The 21,556-nt window shown below is 29.0% G+C and overlaps 1 protein-coding gene across 1 annotated transcript in view; it reads right to left on the reverse strand.

The window, feature by feature from the left end:
* LOC107454180 (uncharacterized) overlaps positions 1-17,559 on the reverse strand; it is a 39,198-nt gene extending 21,639 nt beyond the window's left edge. The window contains exons 1-4 of the mRNA XM_016071274.5: positions 17,229-17,559; positions 9,889-10,334; positions 7,349-7,960; positions 5,802-6,039 (exon numbers count right to left, since the gene is read on the reverse strand). Coding sequence (XP_015926760.1) covers positions 5,802-6,039; positions 7,349-7,960; positions 9,889-10,162 — 1,124 coding nt within the window. The 5' untranslated portion in view covers positions 10,163-10,334; positions 17,229-17,559. The remainder of the gene's footprint in view (positions 1-5,801; positions 6,040-7,348; positions 7,961-9,888; positions 10,335-17,228) is intronic.
* Positions 17,560-21,556: the final 3,997 nt, after the last annotated feature.

Below are 21,556 nucleotides of genomic sequence, written 5' to 3' on the forward strand. Positions count from 1 at the left end.
ACATATAACTAATTTAAAAATTTGGTTCTTTGCTTTTTATTATATTTGTTACTCTTACTCTAATTATACTCAGTGTTGTGAGTCAGGAGCTGTAAAAGTAGCGAACATGAGATCAAAAAGCACTGTATTTAAACATTCAGTAGCCCAAATATGGTCCTCAACATCAAGGGTTTTAATACTTTTTATGATATCCGTTGTGACCCTCCCTGAGCCCGCAGATTGGCTAACTCTAATCTAAATGCCCTTAATCTTGTCAACTTTCTCCATAGGGATTTAGTTGCTGTTAAAATAAAATTCTATGACAAAGAAACAGTTTCTGACTGTCATTGTTTCTGCCTATCTCCCTTATGAGGAGAAAGCCCCACCAGATGATGTTGCCAAAGCAATGATTGGCCACTGTAGTTATAGCTGCAGACTCATCTTCAGCTGCGATGCAAATGCTCACTGTGTGGGACAGTAGTAATTGAAATCAGAGGAGGGATGCATTAATAGAACATATTTCATTCTATAACTTATTTGTTCTCAATAAAGGCAATGAACCCACCTTTGTTACGAGTAACAGAAGGGAAGTGATTGACCTTACTTTATGTAATTTATTTTCTGCAGATTACATTACTGATTGGCAGGTATCTCATGCAGTTACTGCTTCAGATCACCAACTAATTACATTTTCCATTAAAGGCCTCACTGGACTGAAGGTCACAAGGAGGAACCCCAAAACACGGACAGCACTGGGGAGAAAAATGGGAAACCTTTCTGGTAAGTATGATAATGTTAATGATGTGGAGTGGACTGTTGATCAAGTGCAACGTCATACTCTATTCACATCATATTTCTTGTAATGTTACGTCCACTAGCTCCCCAAGACGAGTTCCTTGGTGGGCTTCTGAGCTTAGTAAATTACATAAGAGATGTAGGAAGCTTTTTAACAGAGCAAAGAAATCGGGGGAATGGCAGTTCTCAAAAACGCTCTAACTACCTATAATAAGGCTATTAGGCTGCTAAATGTTTCTCTTGGCAGACTTTCTGTGACTGTATTAACACGATCTCTGCCACCGTAAAGGTTGCAAAAACCCTTACGAAAGATTATAATTGCAACCTAAATGCTATCTGTCTTACAAACAGAAAATATAGTGAGTCAGAGGAGGAGGCTTGTGGAGAATTACTTAAAACTCACTTCCCTGGATCTCATTCTGTAGAAAAAGAATATCTTTATAATAATCCTATATGGAAGACATTATGCCTATAATGCTTATTAAGGGGTTAACATATTTGCACATATTCTATGTAGGATCTTTCGAGTCTGTATAGCCTTTGGGTATATATCTCATTCTTGCAGGAATATGAGGGTAATTTTCATCCCAAAACCAGGTAAGGAAAATTACTTTGAGGCAACCAATTAGCCTCACCTCCTGTCTGTTGAAAGTCATTCAAAGCTTTTTTATTCAGATATTTTAGAGACTCTGTACTCATAGATAAGCCACTGTCGTCCTCACAGCATGCTTCTCAACCTGGCAAGTCAACAGACTCTGCTATAAATGAGCTCTCTTACATGCTTGAGAAAACCCTCTCAGATAAAAAGATTGCTTTGGCGGTATTTATTGATATCGAAGGTGCTTTTGACAAAGTATCTGCTGAGACTATCATCAAAGCTCTTAAAACCAGAGGTATCAATTTGGTCATCACCAGGTAGATAGCTAATTTGCTGTCCTCCAGGTATGGTGTATCATTATGGACTATTTGTTAGTTCGGTTAACCACTCTTCGTATTCCCTGTGTTGGGTATGCTGATGATGGTGTTATTGTTGTCAGAGGCAAGCATGGCAAAACAGTCTCTGAAATCATGAATGGTGCATTTCTAGAAGTAGCTAGATGGTGCTCTGACTCTGGCTTATCTGTTAATCCTTCCAAGATAAGACTTGTGGCCATCACCAGAAAAACTTAATATAGGTGATGGTGTATTACCTAGACTATAGGTTGGAACTTAATGAGAAAGTCAAGTTTCTCTGTGTTTATTATGACTTCAAACTTAACTGGGGTTATCATTTAGAATATTGTATCCGCAGAGCAAGAAGATTTTCTGGTCTTGCAGAAATGCTATGGTAAAACCTGGGGATTATCTCCCAAGATAGTTTACTGGGTGTACTCAATGATTATTAGTCCTATTAACACACATGGTGCAGTTGGTGGTCTAGGACTAGGATGAGCTCCGTCAGGTCAGACAGACTAACAGACTACAATAAATGGTCTGCGCAGCCTTGACAGACTGTCTCAAGACCCCCTCAGCTGCTCTGGAGAGCTTATCTGGGCTTCTTCCGTTGAATCTACGCTATTAAAATTGAAGCTCAAACTGGTATTAAGCGTCTTATGTACCTTTTCTTATGGAAGGAATATTCCAAACACTTGTCATGGGGTCATCTTGTTTCGTAAATGTTGGATATTCCCTCTTTTATTATGTCTAGTGATTATATGTCACTAAGATACACTTTTCACAAGCCCTTCAAGATCCATTTTCCTACTAGAGATGAATGGCTTAATTCTCCTCGGTGGCTTAAAGGCAAATGCCTAATATGGTACACTGATGGTTCAAGGCTTGGTCTTAAATCAGGGGCAGGAATTTATTGCTCCAATAATAATACCCAACTTCACTTTCTCTTAGGTAGTTATGCCACTGTTTTTCAGGCTGAGGTCTATGCCATTATCTTGTGTTCTATACCTAGACAGGGAATATCAAAATATGCCTATCCACATCTGTTCCGACAGTCAGGCTGCTCTCCTGTCACCATCAATATGCAAATTTACCTCTACACTAGTGTGGGAGTGCTTATTGGTCCTCTGTGACCTCTCTACTCATAACAAGGTATACCTACATTGGGTACCTGGACATATGGGCATTCTTGGAAATGAGCTGGCTGATGAAGCAGCATGGGCTGGCTCTGGTGCGATTTTCTTTCTGGGACCCTGAACCAGCTTTGGGAATTTCTCTCACATCATTCAGGACATCTATATTCAAGCTCTATGGCAAAATTGCCCATGAGCAATGGCGCCACTCGGATGGTCAGAGACAAGTTAAAATGCTGAATTGTGACTGTCCTAGTCTATATCAAAAAGAGCTCATTAAGCTAAACAGGAACTGTTTGAGGAAGATCATTTCTCACAGGACAGTGCGTTCTCAGAAGACACCTATACATATTGGGTATTGAATCTAATCCTCTTTGTCGAGATTGTCATCTTGAAGAGGAGACTTCAAGACATATACTTTGTGATTGTGAGATCTATTCTGCTCAAAGATGTGAGCATTTAGGGCAACATTGCATTAAGGCCTATGAACTGCAAGACGTTCCTGTCAGGTGTTTGCTGAACTTCATTTCAGCTTAAAGGTTTTCTTGTTAATCATGATTTAGGGTTTGGGTACAATAAACCTCTGATCAATGTGCACTGCTCTTTGGAGCTGCCCAACCTCTAAGTCCAAATATTAAAAAAAGGAAAATTTAATTAATAAAATTAATAATTTTTTAAAATTTATATGAACAATAAATAGTGGAATGAACTACACAGCACACATAGAGACATTTCAATACAAAGTACACATAGAGGCATTTAATCTTTTATACAAAGTTGGGCAATCATTACAATCTTTAAATTTATCTAACCCTTTCGAAGCAGTGTATCGAGTCTGGCAACACTTATTCCAAACAGGGTTCGTGATTTTTTTGATTTTTTTAAAAAAAATCAAAAGAATCAGATTTTTTTGATTTAAATCGGATTTTTTTGATTTAAATCAGATTTTTTTGATTTTTATTCATATACACTGTGAGAACTTTAATTTATGATTAAAAAAATTATAAATGTTTAATCAAATTAACTTAATATTAAAACTATATTGTAACAATATTTTAGAAGCTCTAACTAAAATAATTTTTCATTATAAAACATGGCTTTGAATGCAAAGCAACCATTTTGAAACAAATGCATGATTAAAATTTAAAGACTACATGAAATAGAGAATTTAAAGAATACTTCAGGGGTGTGTCTGGGTTTTTCTGAGAGGTAACTATTTTGTGAAAATAAAAAATTACATTAAAAAATCAACACAAATATAGTAAAAATATGGATTTATCGTTTCTTACGAGACACAAAAATAAAATTTTAAGAAAAAGTATTTCGTGTGATTATTCTATCATTTTTCCTAAAGTTCAATTTGTAAAGGTACCGTTAAACGTAGTAAATTTGGCTTGGACAGACCCCTGTATTTTAACTATTAAAACAAAGTTTCAGTTAACAAATCACAACTTTAATTTAAAATTGCGATTTCTCTTTTTTTTCTCTTGATTTTTAAAATAACAAAATAAATGTAGCAGACTGTGTTTATAAATGTAGTCATTCATCTTTATTAAAAAATAAATAAATATTTAATCTATATATTTTTATATTAAAATATTCATTTTTAATTCTATGTCAAAATAGATAAGTTAAGCTTAAAAAAAATTGGAAAATCTATGTACTCATTGGAATTTTTTTTCACAAAATTTCTTTATAGAAAATCAGATAATGTCAAAGATACTGTAAACACATTATGAGAAAAAAATACCAGTTAATAACCCAACCCTACTGCATCAAATAGACTTTGAAAGGGAAGAATGACACTATATTAGGAAAAAAACATCTGAATTCATCTGCCCTTTTTTTTCTTTCTGTTTTTGGCATATTAGGGTAATTTTTTTTTAATAGAACCTGAAGCTTCAGAAATATGCATTTTCCACTAATAAAATATGATGTAGATTTTAATTCACGCTTTTTCATTCAAAAGGTAGAATTTTAATTAACATTATTTGTATTATTTTTTGAAAAAAATTCATGTTTATTAATTACTTTCTACAGCTATGCAAGTCTATATTAAGACAGCATTAAATGTTTACTTTAATCTGTACTTTCAATCTCAAGAGTCAAAACATTTTTAAAAATGTAATTTCAAATGTGTTGGAATTTAACACACACCAAGAAAGTAATTTCGTTAACTAAAATTAATTACTGCAGCAATTTATTTAAATTAAATTTTAATACTAAGAAAAGAAAATAATTAAAGTATCAAAAATTTAAAACACTGTTTTTTGACTTCTAAAATCAATATATATAGATAAAAAAAAATTAGTTGATTTAAATCAATGATTTTTTTAAAAAAATCATTTGATTTAAATCATGATTTAAATCGTGATTTTAATCAAGCTGATTTAAATCAACGAACCCTGATTCCAAATATATTGTAAAGCCCTAAATATGTAAAACTATTTATTCTTAAACGGCCACTGTTTTTTTTTTTTTTTTTTTTTTGGAACCACTATTTTTTGAACAACATGGATGGAGAACTGTACAAAGTTAAGGACAGGTGGCAAAAGGGGTTACAATTTGTAATAAAACTTCTAGGTTACTACTTCGATTTATATTACATTCTATGCCAAAGCTTCCAATATTATTTTACTAGTAGTATTCACAATATTATGTTTTCTTTAAATTTAACAGCAAATGAATTGGGACGACTCCACAGGGATGCTATGATGCTATCCAAAAAATAACAAATAGTGAAATTTTACACAAATATAGCTAGATAATGGATTGTAAATCACTTTTTCTTCTTGTAATTATAAATAATATTTTTATTTTAAATGGAAGCAGGAATATTCTTTCAACTCTTTTTTTTCTCCCATCTAATTATCACATAATTTTAGAATATGAATGTTAAACAACATGTTTGAATAAAAATGCGGAAAAAAATTTAAAGTTTAATGAATGAAATTTACTCACAAATGATCCTGGCGCTTAAAAGCTTTGGCACAAAGCTGGCAAACATATTTCCTTTCATCACTGTGGGTTAATTTGTGCTTAGTTAGAGCACTGGAGTTGCTAAATACTTTACCACAAGTAGGACAAGGTTGAGTTCCTGGTCTATTAGGAGAAGTAGCTTTGACAGGGCGAGCTTTAACTTTCAATTTGTCTACTACTAGAGTAGTTGAAGCATTTTCAGTGACTTTGTTCTTGATCTCTGCAAAAAATTTCATTCCATTTAAATATTGTCTTGATTTTTATTATAACTGTATATACATGTAGATTTTTATTATCTATAGAGGTGAAATGTAAATAAAGTGCATCCATAATGATAATTTTTTCCCTCAGAATAAAACCACGTGACTGGAGAGCAAATCAAAAGAGTAATTTTCTACTGTTTGTTTCTTTTGTTATTTCAATGAAAGAAAATCAATGCAAGAATTTTAAAGATAAAATTCTTTTTATTGAGCTGCATTTGCTTCAACAAAAAGTTTTTGCTAAAAGAGGATCTTATACGTTTTATTAAATTATTGATTTCTGGAATTACACTTGTTTTACTTACTATGTAAATGAAATCTAAGCACGTTCTTCTTTTCCTTGAAACATCATATGAATCCCAATTATTCCATTTTATTCACTCTTAAATTGAAATTTATTCTTTCAAAACTATCTTGAGGTAAATTTAGATAAATAAAAACAGAAAATATTTATGGAATGTCCTGATTACTTTGATAGAACTTTTAAATTAAATGTAAATGAAAATTCAGACATTAGCATACCTAAGAAAAAAGATAGCAGTTCTTTTTTCTTATTTTACTTATTTCTTTTTTCTTCATAAACAGTTCTTCTTCTAAAGAAATCACTTTATGGTTTAAACCGGGCAGTTAAGTGTTAAAATAACAAATTAAATGAAATTTTGACTAATTTTGGAGAAAAACAATGAAGTGCAGATCTCTGTTTATATTATATTAAGAAGGAAAAAGGGTTAACACTTATAATGAACTATGTTGATAATATTATATTTATACCCGAAGATTCCAATAAAACTGAAAAATGTAAAATTTATCTTAATAACAAACTGGAAATAAAATATGTGGGATTAGTAAAATATTGGAGTTAATTTTCAAATGAAAACGGATTTATAGTACTGAGTAATAGTGGGAAATTTTAGATCACTTTGGTATGACGGATACTAAAACTTTAAGTAATAGATTACAAGAAGCCGAAAAATTTTGTGGATCTGAGTAATTTTATCATGAATTAGTTTATTGTTTAATGAATCTTACATCTTTTTAGAGATATGAAGATATAACAAAAACTTTTTAAAAACAACTCAATAACATAAAAAATATTTTTGTTTGTTTGTAATTTTTTAAGATTTAATATTAATTATTTCAAGAAATTGAAGCAAATATGTACAAGCTTTAACATTTTGAAAGTTCATACACATCCTGTAAAATACTGAAACAACAAATGAGGCACAAATTCTAGTAAATTAATTCAACGTAAAGAAATGTATAATTTACCTGCTTTAATCAAAGTATTATCACTAAGCCCAGTAAGTGGAGAATTTTCTCTCACAGCAAAGGCATCATTAGCGGAAGGAAAAGTTTGAGGAGACAGCTGTAATTCTTGACCAGCTTCAATATATGCTTCCTGATTTATTTCACCATCAAGTAAATCTGGCAGACGCATACCAGGGGCAGTGGCAGTACCAAGCAAGCCATCCAAAGTGCTGAAAGTATGAGAGGAAGGGACATCAAACCCTCCCTCCTGAAGCATATCGCTTTCGGTGTAATTTAAAGCACTAAGCATAGTGTCACTACCAGGGTGGAAACGCAGCACATGAGTCCTGGATAGCATACTGCTTGGTACATTTGGACTAGGATGACCAGCATCTTGGTAAGCAGAAACAGCTATCACCGACAAAGGTGATAGCCCATCCACCCGACCATCAAATCCAGAGATCATTTTATCATTTTTGGTTTCATTTATACTAAGGGCCATGAAAGACTTAGGGCTTGCATTAGAGCCAGTTGACAAAGAGGATTGTCCAGACAATATGACACTGGAAGCATCATTTTTTTCTAGATCCTTCATGTCCACACTGTGCTGAGGAGATAAAGAAAAGCTCCCATCTAGAAAAAATATATAAATCATTAACAGTTAAGATGTAAATAAAAATAGTTGTGTTGTGACATTTAGCAGCATTTTTTAAAATTAAAATAAATAATAATACATAACGTTGGTGGTTTTGTGAGGAGGGTATTGACTCCAACCCTCTCTAAAGAAATTTTTAAGTTATCATTGAGAACAAGCATAAATAAATGCAAAAAAAATTTTTTTTCCACCCCTCCTATTTTCTTAATTTTTTATTTAGAAAACAGATACAAGGATTTGTTTCCAAAAATAATCTTCATTAAAAAGAACTAATGGAAAAAATATGCCTCTCTGAAACAACTGCCAAAACAAAAATGAGGGTATGTGTGCATTCTTCTAAGCAAAGCATAGCAAATACAAAATTTTTGAATTTTGTTCAAAATCTGCAAAGCCCAGCTTCAAATACAAAATGTCACTTAAAGCAGTGGTTCCTAATTTTTTATACCTATGGAACTCTAAATGATCAAGCATTTTTTTGTGGAACTGCAAACACATAAATAAAATTTATTAGAAGCCGTGAATATACTGACCAAAGAAATACTGCCAATTATTTTGATAATATTTAATGTGAAAAATGAAACTTTTTTAATGATCGTTTTATCAATGAAACTCTTACAATTATAGGCTTGATACAATTGAATTTGTAATTGGTATCTAGTTTAGTTCTGAGTTTGTTTTAGGTGCATACATTAGCTGGAAATGAATAAAATAAACCCCTCCGTGTGTTTCAATTATTAGGTTTACATCCCCTAGCACCTATCACTTGATAGGAAATGTGGTTAATACCTGATGCGATTTACAGATGCTTACCTGTAAAGTACAAGGACTCATGGAGTTTATATATTCACAATTAATCATCTATCAAGTGTCTGAATAAATGTTTCATTTATTACACCTCAAAGATTGTATTGCTGTTCTCTCTTTTTTTTATATTTATCCCGGCTGTGTTAAACACAGTCTTCAAATTTATAAGAAAATGAAAAAAAATTTCAGTGGCGAAGAAGCATTGAGAGCATTTAAGACGTAATTTCAGCTTGTGGGGTCTCATAATCTGCGTCGTCCAGATGAAAAGATCTAAAGAAGCCGCTGTCCGAATGAGCAGTATCTATCATTTTCTCTCCTTTTTTTGCAAAGATAAGGCAAGGTGACAGGCGAAAGATTGATTCTTTAGTAGTGAAATAGAGCAACAATATCTTTAGTTATGGATAAGGCAAAAAATTTACATGCTTTAAAAATGGTGAAAAGTTTCATATTTTTTTTTCTAGCAATTTAAAACGGAAAAAGATTTTTTCAAATTTAAAAAAAGATAGTGTCCAGTTTGAAGAGATAGAAAATAATGTTTCAGGACAAAAATGACTGTCCACATCCAGTTACAAGAGTGTCCGCTTTGCAGAGAATGCACATAATGGTTTATTTAATGAAGATTAATGGGAAATTAAAAATATGTCCGCATTGAAAAGCCTTCATTTTGCAGGAATGTCCATAACAAAATGTTTCACTGTATTTACACACACACACATAATAAGTAGTTCCGTCTTTCTAATATTTTACTTTTTAGTATGCATTTTTAATTTAATTTCTTAAATCTTTTATATATGTTAAATTTTTATTTTATTTTTATAGTTCTGATTAAGGCTGAAATGTAAAATTTTAATGTTGCATGTAATGAAATACTTTTATATCAGGTTTTCCTTTAATATAAGTACACCTTAGTTACAACAGTACATATAGAAAATAACAAAATAAAAATTATATTTAAAAATGTTGACTTCTAAATATACGTAAGTTTTTTTTCTTCTTTTACAATATTTCATTCAAAAATTCTAAATATTAGCAGAAGAAATATTAATAACAGTAATTAAATCTTGTAGAAGTTGTCACAGATTCAAATATTGAAAAGACATACCATATGAAAAGTTGAAGGAATTTGAGTTATAATCTGCATCAATACTCTGTGAAATTGACTGAGAATGGCCATGTGCAGACTCAACAATATATCCTGGACTGGATACATCGGGAGAATTTTCTCTTTTTAGAAGCATGTGCGTGGCTAGTTGATTTACAGATCTTTCTTGGCTGGATAAATCAGGATCAGAGGTGGAATTTTCTAATGTGTTAGAGGATGTAACAGGGGTGGTGGGAGTAGAGATGGCGACAGTTTGAAATCCACTGGCAGACATTCTATATAAAAGTACCAGAAAGCATGATTAAAAACAAGCTTTTGTAGGCCTGTTCCATACTTTTCCTTTTAGCTTTGTGAAGACAAAAAGGTTGAACTAAATTTTTCACATGTTTCATTACTTTGTGAAGATTAGTCCAGTGCCAGTTTTTATTTGTATCTTCAATACTTATCTATGAAAGAAAAAAAAATTCAATTAATAACTTATTGGCTCTAAAATTAATCAGATATAATTGGCTCAATAACTGATATACTACTTGGTCAATTCATATACAATTTTCCCTGCTGAGATATTCCTATTAAACAACATGAAGGAAAACTAATTTTCTGTGCAGAGAAACAGATTGTATCTTGAATTGACATTAAGGTTTAATGCATTAAATAAATAAATATAATTTCAACTTCGGGAAGATTCTTGTATTGTTACCTGCACCAAAATAATTACTAAGTTTTTGCGACTTCTAGGCAGTGGCCATGTCAGGAACTATAAAACAAACAACGTACCTAAACGTATTACAAGTTATCTTTTTAAATTTTTTTTTCACCTAAAATTACTTAAAATTAGAAGTTTTCAGCCATTTTTTAACTACAGAATTAGCATATACAAAATGTAATTCAGTACAAAATGTTCGAAAATTTAATTTATTCTACTTAAACACAGTATAAATTTTATACATATACTTCAGTTTCTTTTGGAATAAGTAATTTTTTTTGTAAGTGCAATAAGAATTACCATACATACGAAAAGCTGTAAAGATCAGAATGTATGATGAAGAGCTAACAAGTTTATTTAATAAATGCTAACTGTGATCTGTTCAAACATTTTAATTTTTTTAAAGATTGTAAATATTCCTTCAACATTTTAGTGTTGAGGTCATCTTGCTCAAATGTGTAGAAACATTTCACAATTTGATTCACAAAAAAATTCTCAAGATGTACTTTTGATATTTTACGTGATTGTACCATACCACTGAGATTTAACATAATATAATTATTTGTTCCCTTTAAAGCAAGATTCTAAGCCTCATTTGTATAGTCTATTTAAAAGAACTAAATTAATAATTTTTACGTCTGACACCACTGCTTTTCCTTTCATTACATTAGTTTTCATCTATTTCCATCACATATTTTGCTTTTTCTTTATGAAAGGAAGTGAAATATGAATAGAAATCATCTAAATATTCCTTTACGTTAATTTAAAATTACGTATTTCTCCTCAGTAACCTAATAAAATCTGCTTAATTATGGTGTACTTAAAGTTATTTTTATTATGAACTTAAAATTGATCAATGAAAATTTATTTAAGTTATTTTAACAATTTTATTTATCTAGTTTTTGAGGTAAGCAACTCAATTTTAATTTTTCGAGAAACAACGCAACTTAATTTAGAGCATTTTAAACCCATCATATTGTTTAGAAGAGCTTGAAAAGTGTTTGTATTTGGAACAAAATCTTTTTTCAGAATATTCTGTAGTTATTAATTTTTTGAGAAAAGCAACTCATACGTATTTAGAAACTGTTTGTTGTTGTTGTACATGCTTATACTTGGGTTAGCACAATTGCTGGCTAAAGGGTTGCCATACACATTCAAATGTAAGTACCAAACCTTGGTAATGCAAGTAAAGACGTAGTTAGGGCTTACAGTAGTAGGGATAAATTAAGTTTTTGCGCATCTGATATACCTATAATATATATAGATGATATAATGTCAAACTTAAGGGGACATTTCTGGACTGTTACAAGTTTAGATTCTGCAAATTTATTAATTTAAACTAAATTTATTAATTTAATAAAATTAATTTAATTAAAACTAAATTTATTAATTTAATTTTACATTGAATATGATTTCACAACTCTAAATCAGCGTAACCCGACAATATAAAAACCCTCATTCCATTTGGTTTAAAATTGAACAGTATTCTTTCTATTACACTTAGATGATTGTTTTTGATTGAGTGATAAGTATGCATTATTTCTTTTTGTCTTGTTTGTAAAAAATAATACATGCAAGGTAAACTACAATAATAATACATGATCTATTCAATTTTTAGGTTAAATGGATTAAAATGTCTTTGTCATAGAGTAAAACTACCTCAAACCTATCACACATTCTTTTATCTCGCTAACCTCGGTAAATAACGATCTGATAAATTCCGAAGGTAGTATAGATAAGTCCTAGAATATTAATCCATAGTTTATTATTGGGCCATTAATTAGCAAATGAGACTGGGAAAAAGAGAAAAAAATTTATTCTGGAACTCTCTTCGAATTATTTTTCATCAATTTGGTGCATCTCTAAGGCTACATCAAGGGACATTAGTTCTTTCTTGTCCCCTGATAGCTATGCCACTAAATACAAGTAAAAGATGTATCAATAACAGCGTCAGGGGTGAAAGTTTCAAAAATTGTCAAGACTGAAAATTTCAAAATTAGAAGTGGTCGTGTCCCGTCCAATAATTTTAAGTAAACAAAAAATTACATATAAAATTCTTTTTTAAAAAAATTGTGAACAAACTTTTCAATAAAAATTAAAATACTCAAAATGCAAATAAGGCTAATAAAAATTCAATATTTATTTAAGCAAACCTACTGTTATTCAGGAGTATAAACAAAAAATGCAAAGCAATTAGTTATTTCACGAAAAAATTACCTCAGCTTTTAATTTTTCTCAAGCATTTAATTTTCTAATAAAATAAAGTGCTAGCATTTTAAGAAAAAGAATAATACTTAGCTAAGTCAATACTTTGTTAATAAATAACAAAAACAATTCAAGCAAAACATAGTTCAATAGTAAAATTAATATTCAACAAAATGTTGATATTTAATAAATGTTAAGTCTACAATGCTTAAAATTAAGATATATTGATTAAAAACATATTGCATGTATACAACTATCTTTACGGTATATCTATACTTATCAATTTTAAAAATAAAAATTAAGAAATTTTAATTACTAACTAAAACATTTATCAATTTATATTTAATTAAAAAATAAAAATTTACAATTCTTGAAATAAAAGTACATAAAAAAAGAGTGATTAATAAAGAGTAATGATTTAACTCCTTCGAGAATAATTAGTTATAGAAGATTAGTAATATTCCGCTTCGCTCCGTCTTGTTTCTTTTTTTAAAAAGACGGAAATCCGTAAAAATACGGAAAACTTTCATCCCTGAACAGCGTCTACTTTGATACATCAAATACAGTAGATTGTAAAAACTGTACAAAACTATCATTTAATTTTATGCAGGTGATAAATATAGCAATAAAATTTTATTAATTTTTTTATTTCAGGAATTTTAAAATTATTAGTTTTAAGGAAATAGTGCTTAACTATGAGTTGTATTTACATTGTTGTTAATATACCCTGCATAGTTAAAATTACAATGTCAAGACTGAAAATTTCAAAATTAGAAGTGGTCGTGTCCCGTCCAATTTTTCAACTAAGTTTTACAAGATACAATATGTTATAAAAGATATTGATCCAACTATTCTGCCATGCAATTAGAAAAACAACATAAGTAGTAACGGTAGATTTTGAGAAAAGTGGCTTGATAACTATTTTCTTTCTATTGCTAATGCTATGAAAGCTGAAATAGAATTTCCAAAAAAATGATATAACAAAATTTAATTTTGAAAAAAAAAAAGTTCTTTTGCAATAAGTAGCTTATTATACAAAAAAGCCAAATATATAAAAATCCCAATTTTGAATTTTTTGTCGATTACACTGATTTTTCTTTTGCATGATAGTATTCGAAAAGGAAATAGAGGACAATTTAAATTTTAAGAAGCTGAATGGTAAAAAATAATGTTTGTAGCATTAAGATAGATTAAAGAAATTTTCAGTATTTATAATTGTTATCATTAACTTAAACTTTTATCTAACCTTAAGAATTTATGTCAAACACCAAAAATTTTTCAACAGTCACCAAAGTTAAAAATTTCAAATTAATAATATATCATATTTTACAAGTTAAGAACTGTCTAGAATTCTTTATTCAAATGTCAGCTTCGAAATTCAGTGAAGTTTATATTTAAATTACAAATAAATTCACATAGTTAGTTTTGACAATTTGTAAATGATTTCTCATTTTTTGCTTTCTTGTGATTTATGTCAGACACCCGCAGTTAAATTAATTTAATTTGAACTTATTATTATCAGTTTTTCGAAATATTTTTTTCACAAATCGAGTGTTTAAAAGACATAACCTCACCAAAAGCTTAAACATTATTGTGTATATATATATATATAAGGTGTGTGTACTGTTGCACTTTACTAGAACAAAATAAAATATATAATTTATTTTTCATTACCACTTGTAAAATAAAACTCATTTTAAATAAGTTTTGGAAAACATTGCTTAGCAATTTTATGAAATTTTTTAAAATTCTAAAACTAGAATTCTTTGTTCTTATCATCCAAGATAATGCATAGTAACAAAGCCATCATTGCTTTTATATACATCTCTTTTTTTTAAAAATCAATATTAGAAATTAATAAAGAATATATGAATGGAAATTATTTAAAACAAGGATGTACAATCTGTATCTCCCAAGTCATGAAGTGACTTTTGACGATTTTATAAATGATTTACAACACGTTAGAATCAACAGCATAAGACTAACTCAAAACCAGCTGAAAAATAGATCATGATGTGTGATGTCAGAGCTGAAGATCATTATTAGTATTAAGGCCCCATCTTCAACTACAACTCCTTCTTTCGAGGCAGCCATGGACCAACTCAAAGGATATAACTTGCAGCCAACCTTGGGCAAATCTCTACTAGTGTTCTCCCTAAGCGAGATTTTTGAAGGATGGCACATTCTGTTTGTCCTTTGATCCCAATAAATGCACTCTCTTTACCTTTTTTTTGAAAAAATAAGCTACCATCACTGTCTTTTTATTCATTTTTTAAAAATGAAAATTTAAAAAATAATTACTTTAAATGTTTGAATAATAATTACACACTGGTAAAATTATCTGTGTTCATAAGGTTTAATTTTAATTACCATTGGCGATCGCAATGCTCGAATACGCCATCTGGGGAGAAACCAGTTTCATGCTTTTGGCCCTTCTCTTTTCCCTCTCCTTCTCTTTTCAGTAGTATAGGAATGAATGTAATATTTTTCCTTTTTATCTAATAAAATTTTTTTTTAAAATTTCTGTGATGCTTTTCTTTAGAACTATGTTTAATGTAGTTTTCAGTTCCATATAGTTTTTCAGCTTAAAAGATATTAATCTATATGAAAATCAAGAGAGAGACTAACGTATTTCCTTCTTCTATGACTCTCCACAGGCTAATGGGGAAAGTATGCAATGTCTTGCCATAGGTAGAGAGTTCTGCTCTAAGCCACCTGCAGCCCATTTCGATCGCCAATTACAAATATTTTCTCGGTTAGGATTAACTTTAACTGGTTAAATTTTTATAACTATCTTTTTTTTTGGTGGGGGGGATAACAAATTTTTAAAGTGATTTTAAATTGTAAAACTATTTTTTTAAATAGTTTTTTCCTTTTAAAAATGCACCTTTAAATGTTAATTTTTGTAAGATTTTCAGTTTAAATTATAGAAAAAAGTTTTTAAGTTGTTTATTAATTAATCATTTTTTGTTAGTTTATTACTACATATTTTTTTTGAAAAAAAAAAAAAAATGCACAGAGACTGCTGTTTAGCCGATTTTTATAAACTACTTTCTTTTTGAAATATATGCATAAAATATTATGAAAGGGTAATTTAAAAATTGTTGAAGACAAAATTCAATTATTACATAATAATACACATTTTGATACATTTTAATGGTGTTAAGCAAGTGCCCTTTCAAAACTCAAAGCATCCTTTTCAGAGAGGAAATGCCCTGCTCTTTTTTATTCCTAGGAAAAATTCTCTCTGTACATATTTTCCTTTAAAAAATTTCCACATTTAAAATCCATTTGGCACTTTGGCAGATGTAGTTGGCTTAACAGATCATGATATGGAAATATCCCCAGTTATTTAAAACATGAATGAAATTGTATTTTGAGGAATCGTAGTCTTAATTACAACTGAACAAACACCTCTATCAAGAAAAGGCACCAATATGGTTTAATTCTGTTCCTATGCTGATAAAACATAAAAAGAAATAAAATTTTTTATTTATTAATGAATTTTTTAAATAGTTTAGTTTAATTTAGCTTACAACAGAAAAACTAACAAGCACTAATTCTATCTCTTTTTTTTAATAATTTGGATGGAAAATTACATGTCCCAGGAGATGTGTCATAACTTTTATTCCACATCCCATCTATGACTTTTGGCATGAATAAAGGGAATTGTTGGCAAAGTTGGTATAAACACACATATGCGTTATCACTGAATCACTTCGTTTTAAAATAATAAAAGATACATTAAGCTATAAATACATTATAAATATGCAAAGAGGTAACATGAAGCAACATGCATGTAAAGATCAGTATGTAGGGAACAATATCATGATTAAAATTAATAAAATTTATGTACAATTGCATCATTAACTTTAGGATGAATTGCGAAAATAAATAACATTTATTAGATACATCTTCGGCTACAGTCTTTTAATCTTGACATAAGATTACACAATACCTATTGCAGGGACAGACAATGAAATTGTATGATTGTTACACAATAATATTAAAGTACATCAATGATCATTATAGATACTCGATTCCTCAGCAATAATAATTTATAATTAACCGTAAAATAAATTTGTAAACATCCGATGTAATTGAGAAAGTAGTAAAACAAAATAATCGCGAAGAAAGCTTATATCTCAATTTTGCCAAATAAATAAGAGAGCGTCAAAAAAATATTTTTTTTTTTCGTATTTCGTGAATTAAAATATAAAGTGATGTTAAAAATGCCTTTTATAACTTGTTGCTATGCTTTTAACTCCGCATTTGCTCCAACATCGTAAGAGAACTACAAACAGCTTCCTTTATTTACCAATAACAAAACCTGTCAAAATATTGCAGACAGAATTTAAAAGATCGTAGGAGTCATAAATCACAGAAATAAATTTAAGCATAGAATAAGGTGAGTGATGCATAAACTCACTTTCTGATCTGTTGTTGAACATGAAAATAGTGAGTAAATTTTTGAAATAGAGTTATTAATGTTGGTTTCCTCCATGAAGCACAGTTGTGTTGGACATCAACAATAAGAGGTACCAAACGAGTTCCAAGGTCGTATAGTTAGTTTTTGTTTTGGAAAACGCTTTTGAGTTATGGAGTTCCTTTTTTTGCATGTGTTTCAGTTAATAATATCTTGAGATTTTTTAAAATACTTTTTTTTCTCAATGCAAACAAATATAGAATTCATCATTTTACTCTCGAAATATGTACAATGACGTCATAGATTTATTCTCTCGCTCCTCGCATTCTGCGGTAATTTTTTAAAATGCAGTTAATTATTTTTTATGACATTTTTAGTTAATGCACATTTTAAATCATTTTGGTACTTATAATATTCTCCGATTTTAATAAATAAATTTACGCAAGTTCATTTTTAATTCTATAATTCATTATTTTTATCTCTCAGTAAAGTATATTCTTGCAATAAATTCCTTAGTTAAAAAATTATTTGAAATTGCTTTTCGAAAATGAATTAAAATAAAATTTATAAAGAATTTGAAATCGTTGAAAAAATAAATATTGAAAGGCTGTTGCTTGGCTGACCGCTTTTTTAATAAATAGAGGCATTTGATTGGTCGATTACATCATCGTTTTCATCGTTATCGCTTAATCGTTTTGTCAGGTTTACTAGAATGGCGCTTTTAGCATTTTTGCTTGGCGGAATTTTAATAACGCGCATGCTCAGTTTGATAATTTATTTAAACCAATCGAAGTACTTCGTAGACAATGAATATAGATGCTTGTATCCTCTCCTTTGCTTGCGTATACTCAAACAAAGACATAAAGATGGAAAGATCAATCACTGTACCAAACAGATGTCAGGGTGAACGAAACATTGGACACATCACCGGTCTCTATTTTTTTTATTTGATTTTCATAAATTGTTATGATAAATAATAACATTCTGTCTCTGTGCCAGAAAAATCTGAACAAATTTTTTTTAAAGATTTATAATTTGTAAATTTTAAATGAAAAAATTAATGTATTTTAAAAAATTGATTTTTATATTGTTCTGAAATTCAAATACTTGAAATAAATATTAAAAAAACAATTTAAGTGCTTATTAAAAATATATAAAAAATATAAAAGTAACTAAAAAATAAATAAAATAATTAAAATAAAATAGAACAGTTTTATAAGCAATCTAAGCTGCCCAAAGCATTTAATTTCATGAAGAACAATAAATTGGAAAATGTTAATAATTGCTGAGATAGAGTCTCATAATTGCCTGTTAGCGTTCAGTTAGTTAGTTATTAAAACTTTTTCATGGTTTTCATTTGTGCGTAATCTAAATTCTAATTATTTTCATTCAAGAAGTCTTTCAAAATATAATTTCATTCCTGTATTTAAATTACAAGTAACTTTGATATCTGGGTGGCCTACAAAAATTCAAAAAAGTACAAAAAAAATTTAGAGCATTTCACAGCATTTACTATTTATCAAAGATGATTAAAAAAAAATTATTGATTATTAAAAAATAATTTTATTGCGATAATCAACATTAAGCTGGAAACCTATTACTATTAAGCAATTTAAAAGACTTTTTCGTGGTTTTCCTTCGCATGTAACACAAATTTGATTACTTTAATTTAATCTTCATTAAAATAAATTATTCTTATAACTTTCATGAATATGATTGTATTCTGATACTTAAATTGTTAATTACTTTGATCTCTGAATTGAATTAAGCATAATAAGGGTGTTTCATTACATTCACAAAATAAAAAAGCTCACACTTTGATTTCTGGGTTGAGTTAATAAGAAGAGCTTTTCGTTCTGTTCAGAAAGATGGTACCCTATCTATTAAGGATAATAACAATGAAAAAATGTTTATCTATAATTTTTACTCCGATACTTAAATTGCAAATTATTTTATTTTATATACCAATAACAGCGATCTGAAAAACATTTTTGTCTGTTTTTCATAGCGTGTAACGCGAAATTTGATAATTTTAATTTCAATTTAATCTTGATTATAATTAATTATTTTTACAACTTAATTATTTATTAACTTAATTATTTTAACTTAATTTATAATTAATTAATTAAAATAATTAATTAAAATAATTAATTAACTTAATTATTTTAACTTAACTTTAATTTATTTATAACTTAATTATTTTTATAAACATAATTATTTTTATAACGTAAATATGGTTTTATTCCGATACTAAAATAGCGAGTTACTTTGATTTTCGGTTAAAAACTACAAAAATTTGAATAACATCTCGTTATAGTCACAAAGAAGTCTCTCAAAGATGCTGAAAAATGATTCATTATAAAAAAAAATTCATTGCGATTACTGAACTTCTAAATGGAATCAAGCGATCTGAAAGATATTTTCGTGGTTTCCCTTCACGTATAATGCAAAATATGATTGTTTTCTCAAATTTTTATTCAAGCAAGGAAGAAAAATATTTATACCATTATTAACCACTCCAAAAACCAGAGTAAATGCTTTATTATAAAACTGATACGTCCAGAATTTGGAATTATGATGAACTTGCCTGTATAATTTGATTCAATAAACTGATTTATTTTCTGCTTCCCTTCTTACCATTATTATTATTTTTTTTTAAGTGAAAAATGATTCTTCTACATTACTGTTAGAAAATTTGACGGTTCATCAGGTTGTCTTTTGTCAACATCTGAATAAAATTCGAGCAAATAGTATTATATTTGTAATGGCGAAAATATCCAAATGATAAAATAAACATGAACTTTTTTTACAGTGTTAAAATTAAAAAACTTAAGTACTCGGGTTCCTATGATTTTATTATTTTACTAATAACTTATTCTAGTATGTTATATTGAAATATCTGATATATGTTATATTGAAATATCTGATATATGTATTTTGAAATATCTGATATATGTATATCTGATATATCTGGAGAAAAAAAAATTTCTAACCAAATGTTCTTTGAGTCAGGAAGAGACAAAAAATACCTGTTGATTTTTTTGAAATATGCTTTCTATCACAAACGCCTTAAAACTTTGTTCTCGATAAAAATAATTTCAGATGATTTTAATCCTTCATCTCTTATTAACCTCGTTATATCATGCTTTTGATCAAAGTTCAGCAGCGTGTGCGTTCTTTCTCTCCTAAATATTAATTTGATCCCTACACACGTTTTTTATTCCATTACTTATAAGGATTCGTAAAATATATATTAACTGCCCGGATTAGAGAACAACTGAATTATCTTCTTCAAAAATGGCAGTTATTTAATTTAAATTTGATACTTTTGTGTGTGATCATATCTCAGTGTCAACCATATCGGTGTCACGTATCAATGACATCCAATAAAAATCTAACTGTCAATGAACTTAACTGAGGAGAAGGAATTAACTGAATGCTTAATAAAATAAGAGCTTTCTTTGATGATATGTTTTTTAAATTAGTGGTGAAATCGTCTAATAATTATTTTTAAAAATCGTTGCAAGAAAGGTTTGCAAGCGTATTTTTTTTTCAGACTCATGCGAGTTAATTCAAATCAAATAAATATACTATATGTACTCTCTTTTTCTTTCTTCCGGATTCTAACGAATTAAATAGTATTCATACTTATCAAGGTATTTTACAACAAAGTGCTAACATAGTACAAAGGTACATATACTTGTATTGATTTCTGTGTATAGATTTTTTTTTCCTTCTATATTTGCTTTCGGAAATTTAGCTGTATAATATTTTATACCCAATTATGTAATTCTGTTGCGATCGTAATTTTTCTTAGAAAATTATTATTTAGATGATTAGTTGAATATTCATAAAGTACGTTAAGAAGAGGTTTGAAAAAAAAAGTAATCAATATCATGCGTAAATGCTTTGGTTTTTTTCCTTCTTTTTTTAATAATGTGTTACGTTTGTTTTTTTAAATCATTCATTGCCACTTATTTAATTTAATTACATATAATGTCAGGATAAAAGCATATCTCAGTTTTTACATAAGCACGTGAGAATGTTTTTTTTCATGAAGTTTTCCTGCTGGTTTGTGTTTAGAGTGATAAATATTTGTTTCAAAACTATAATTTATGTATCTGCAACTGTATCTCAGGACTGACGTTTAGCAGTTAATTCAATAACTAGCATTTTATTCAAGTGTTCCACACGCACCCGTAACTCTCTAGAAACTACATTAAGAGGCACTACTCATGCATGTTCGTATCATATGCTAAATGAACACCAGTTATTTATTCTTCTAAGAATATGGTGTTTGTTTTACTTGCAAATTTCAGATCCCCATTTGT

This window comes from Parasteatoda tepidariorum, chromosome 3 (genome assembly GCF_982258835.1).
Source record: "Parasteatoda tepidariorum strain Cologne lab strain chromosome 3, Ptep-v5.0, whole genome shotgun sequence".
In the NCBI taxonomy this organism is placed as follows: Eukaryota; Metazoa; Arthropoda; class Arachnida; order Araneae; family Theridiidae; genus Parasteatoda; species Parasteatoda tepidariorum.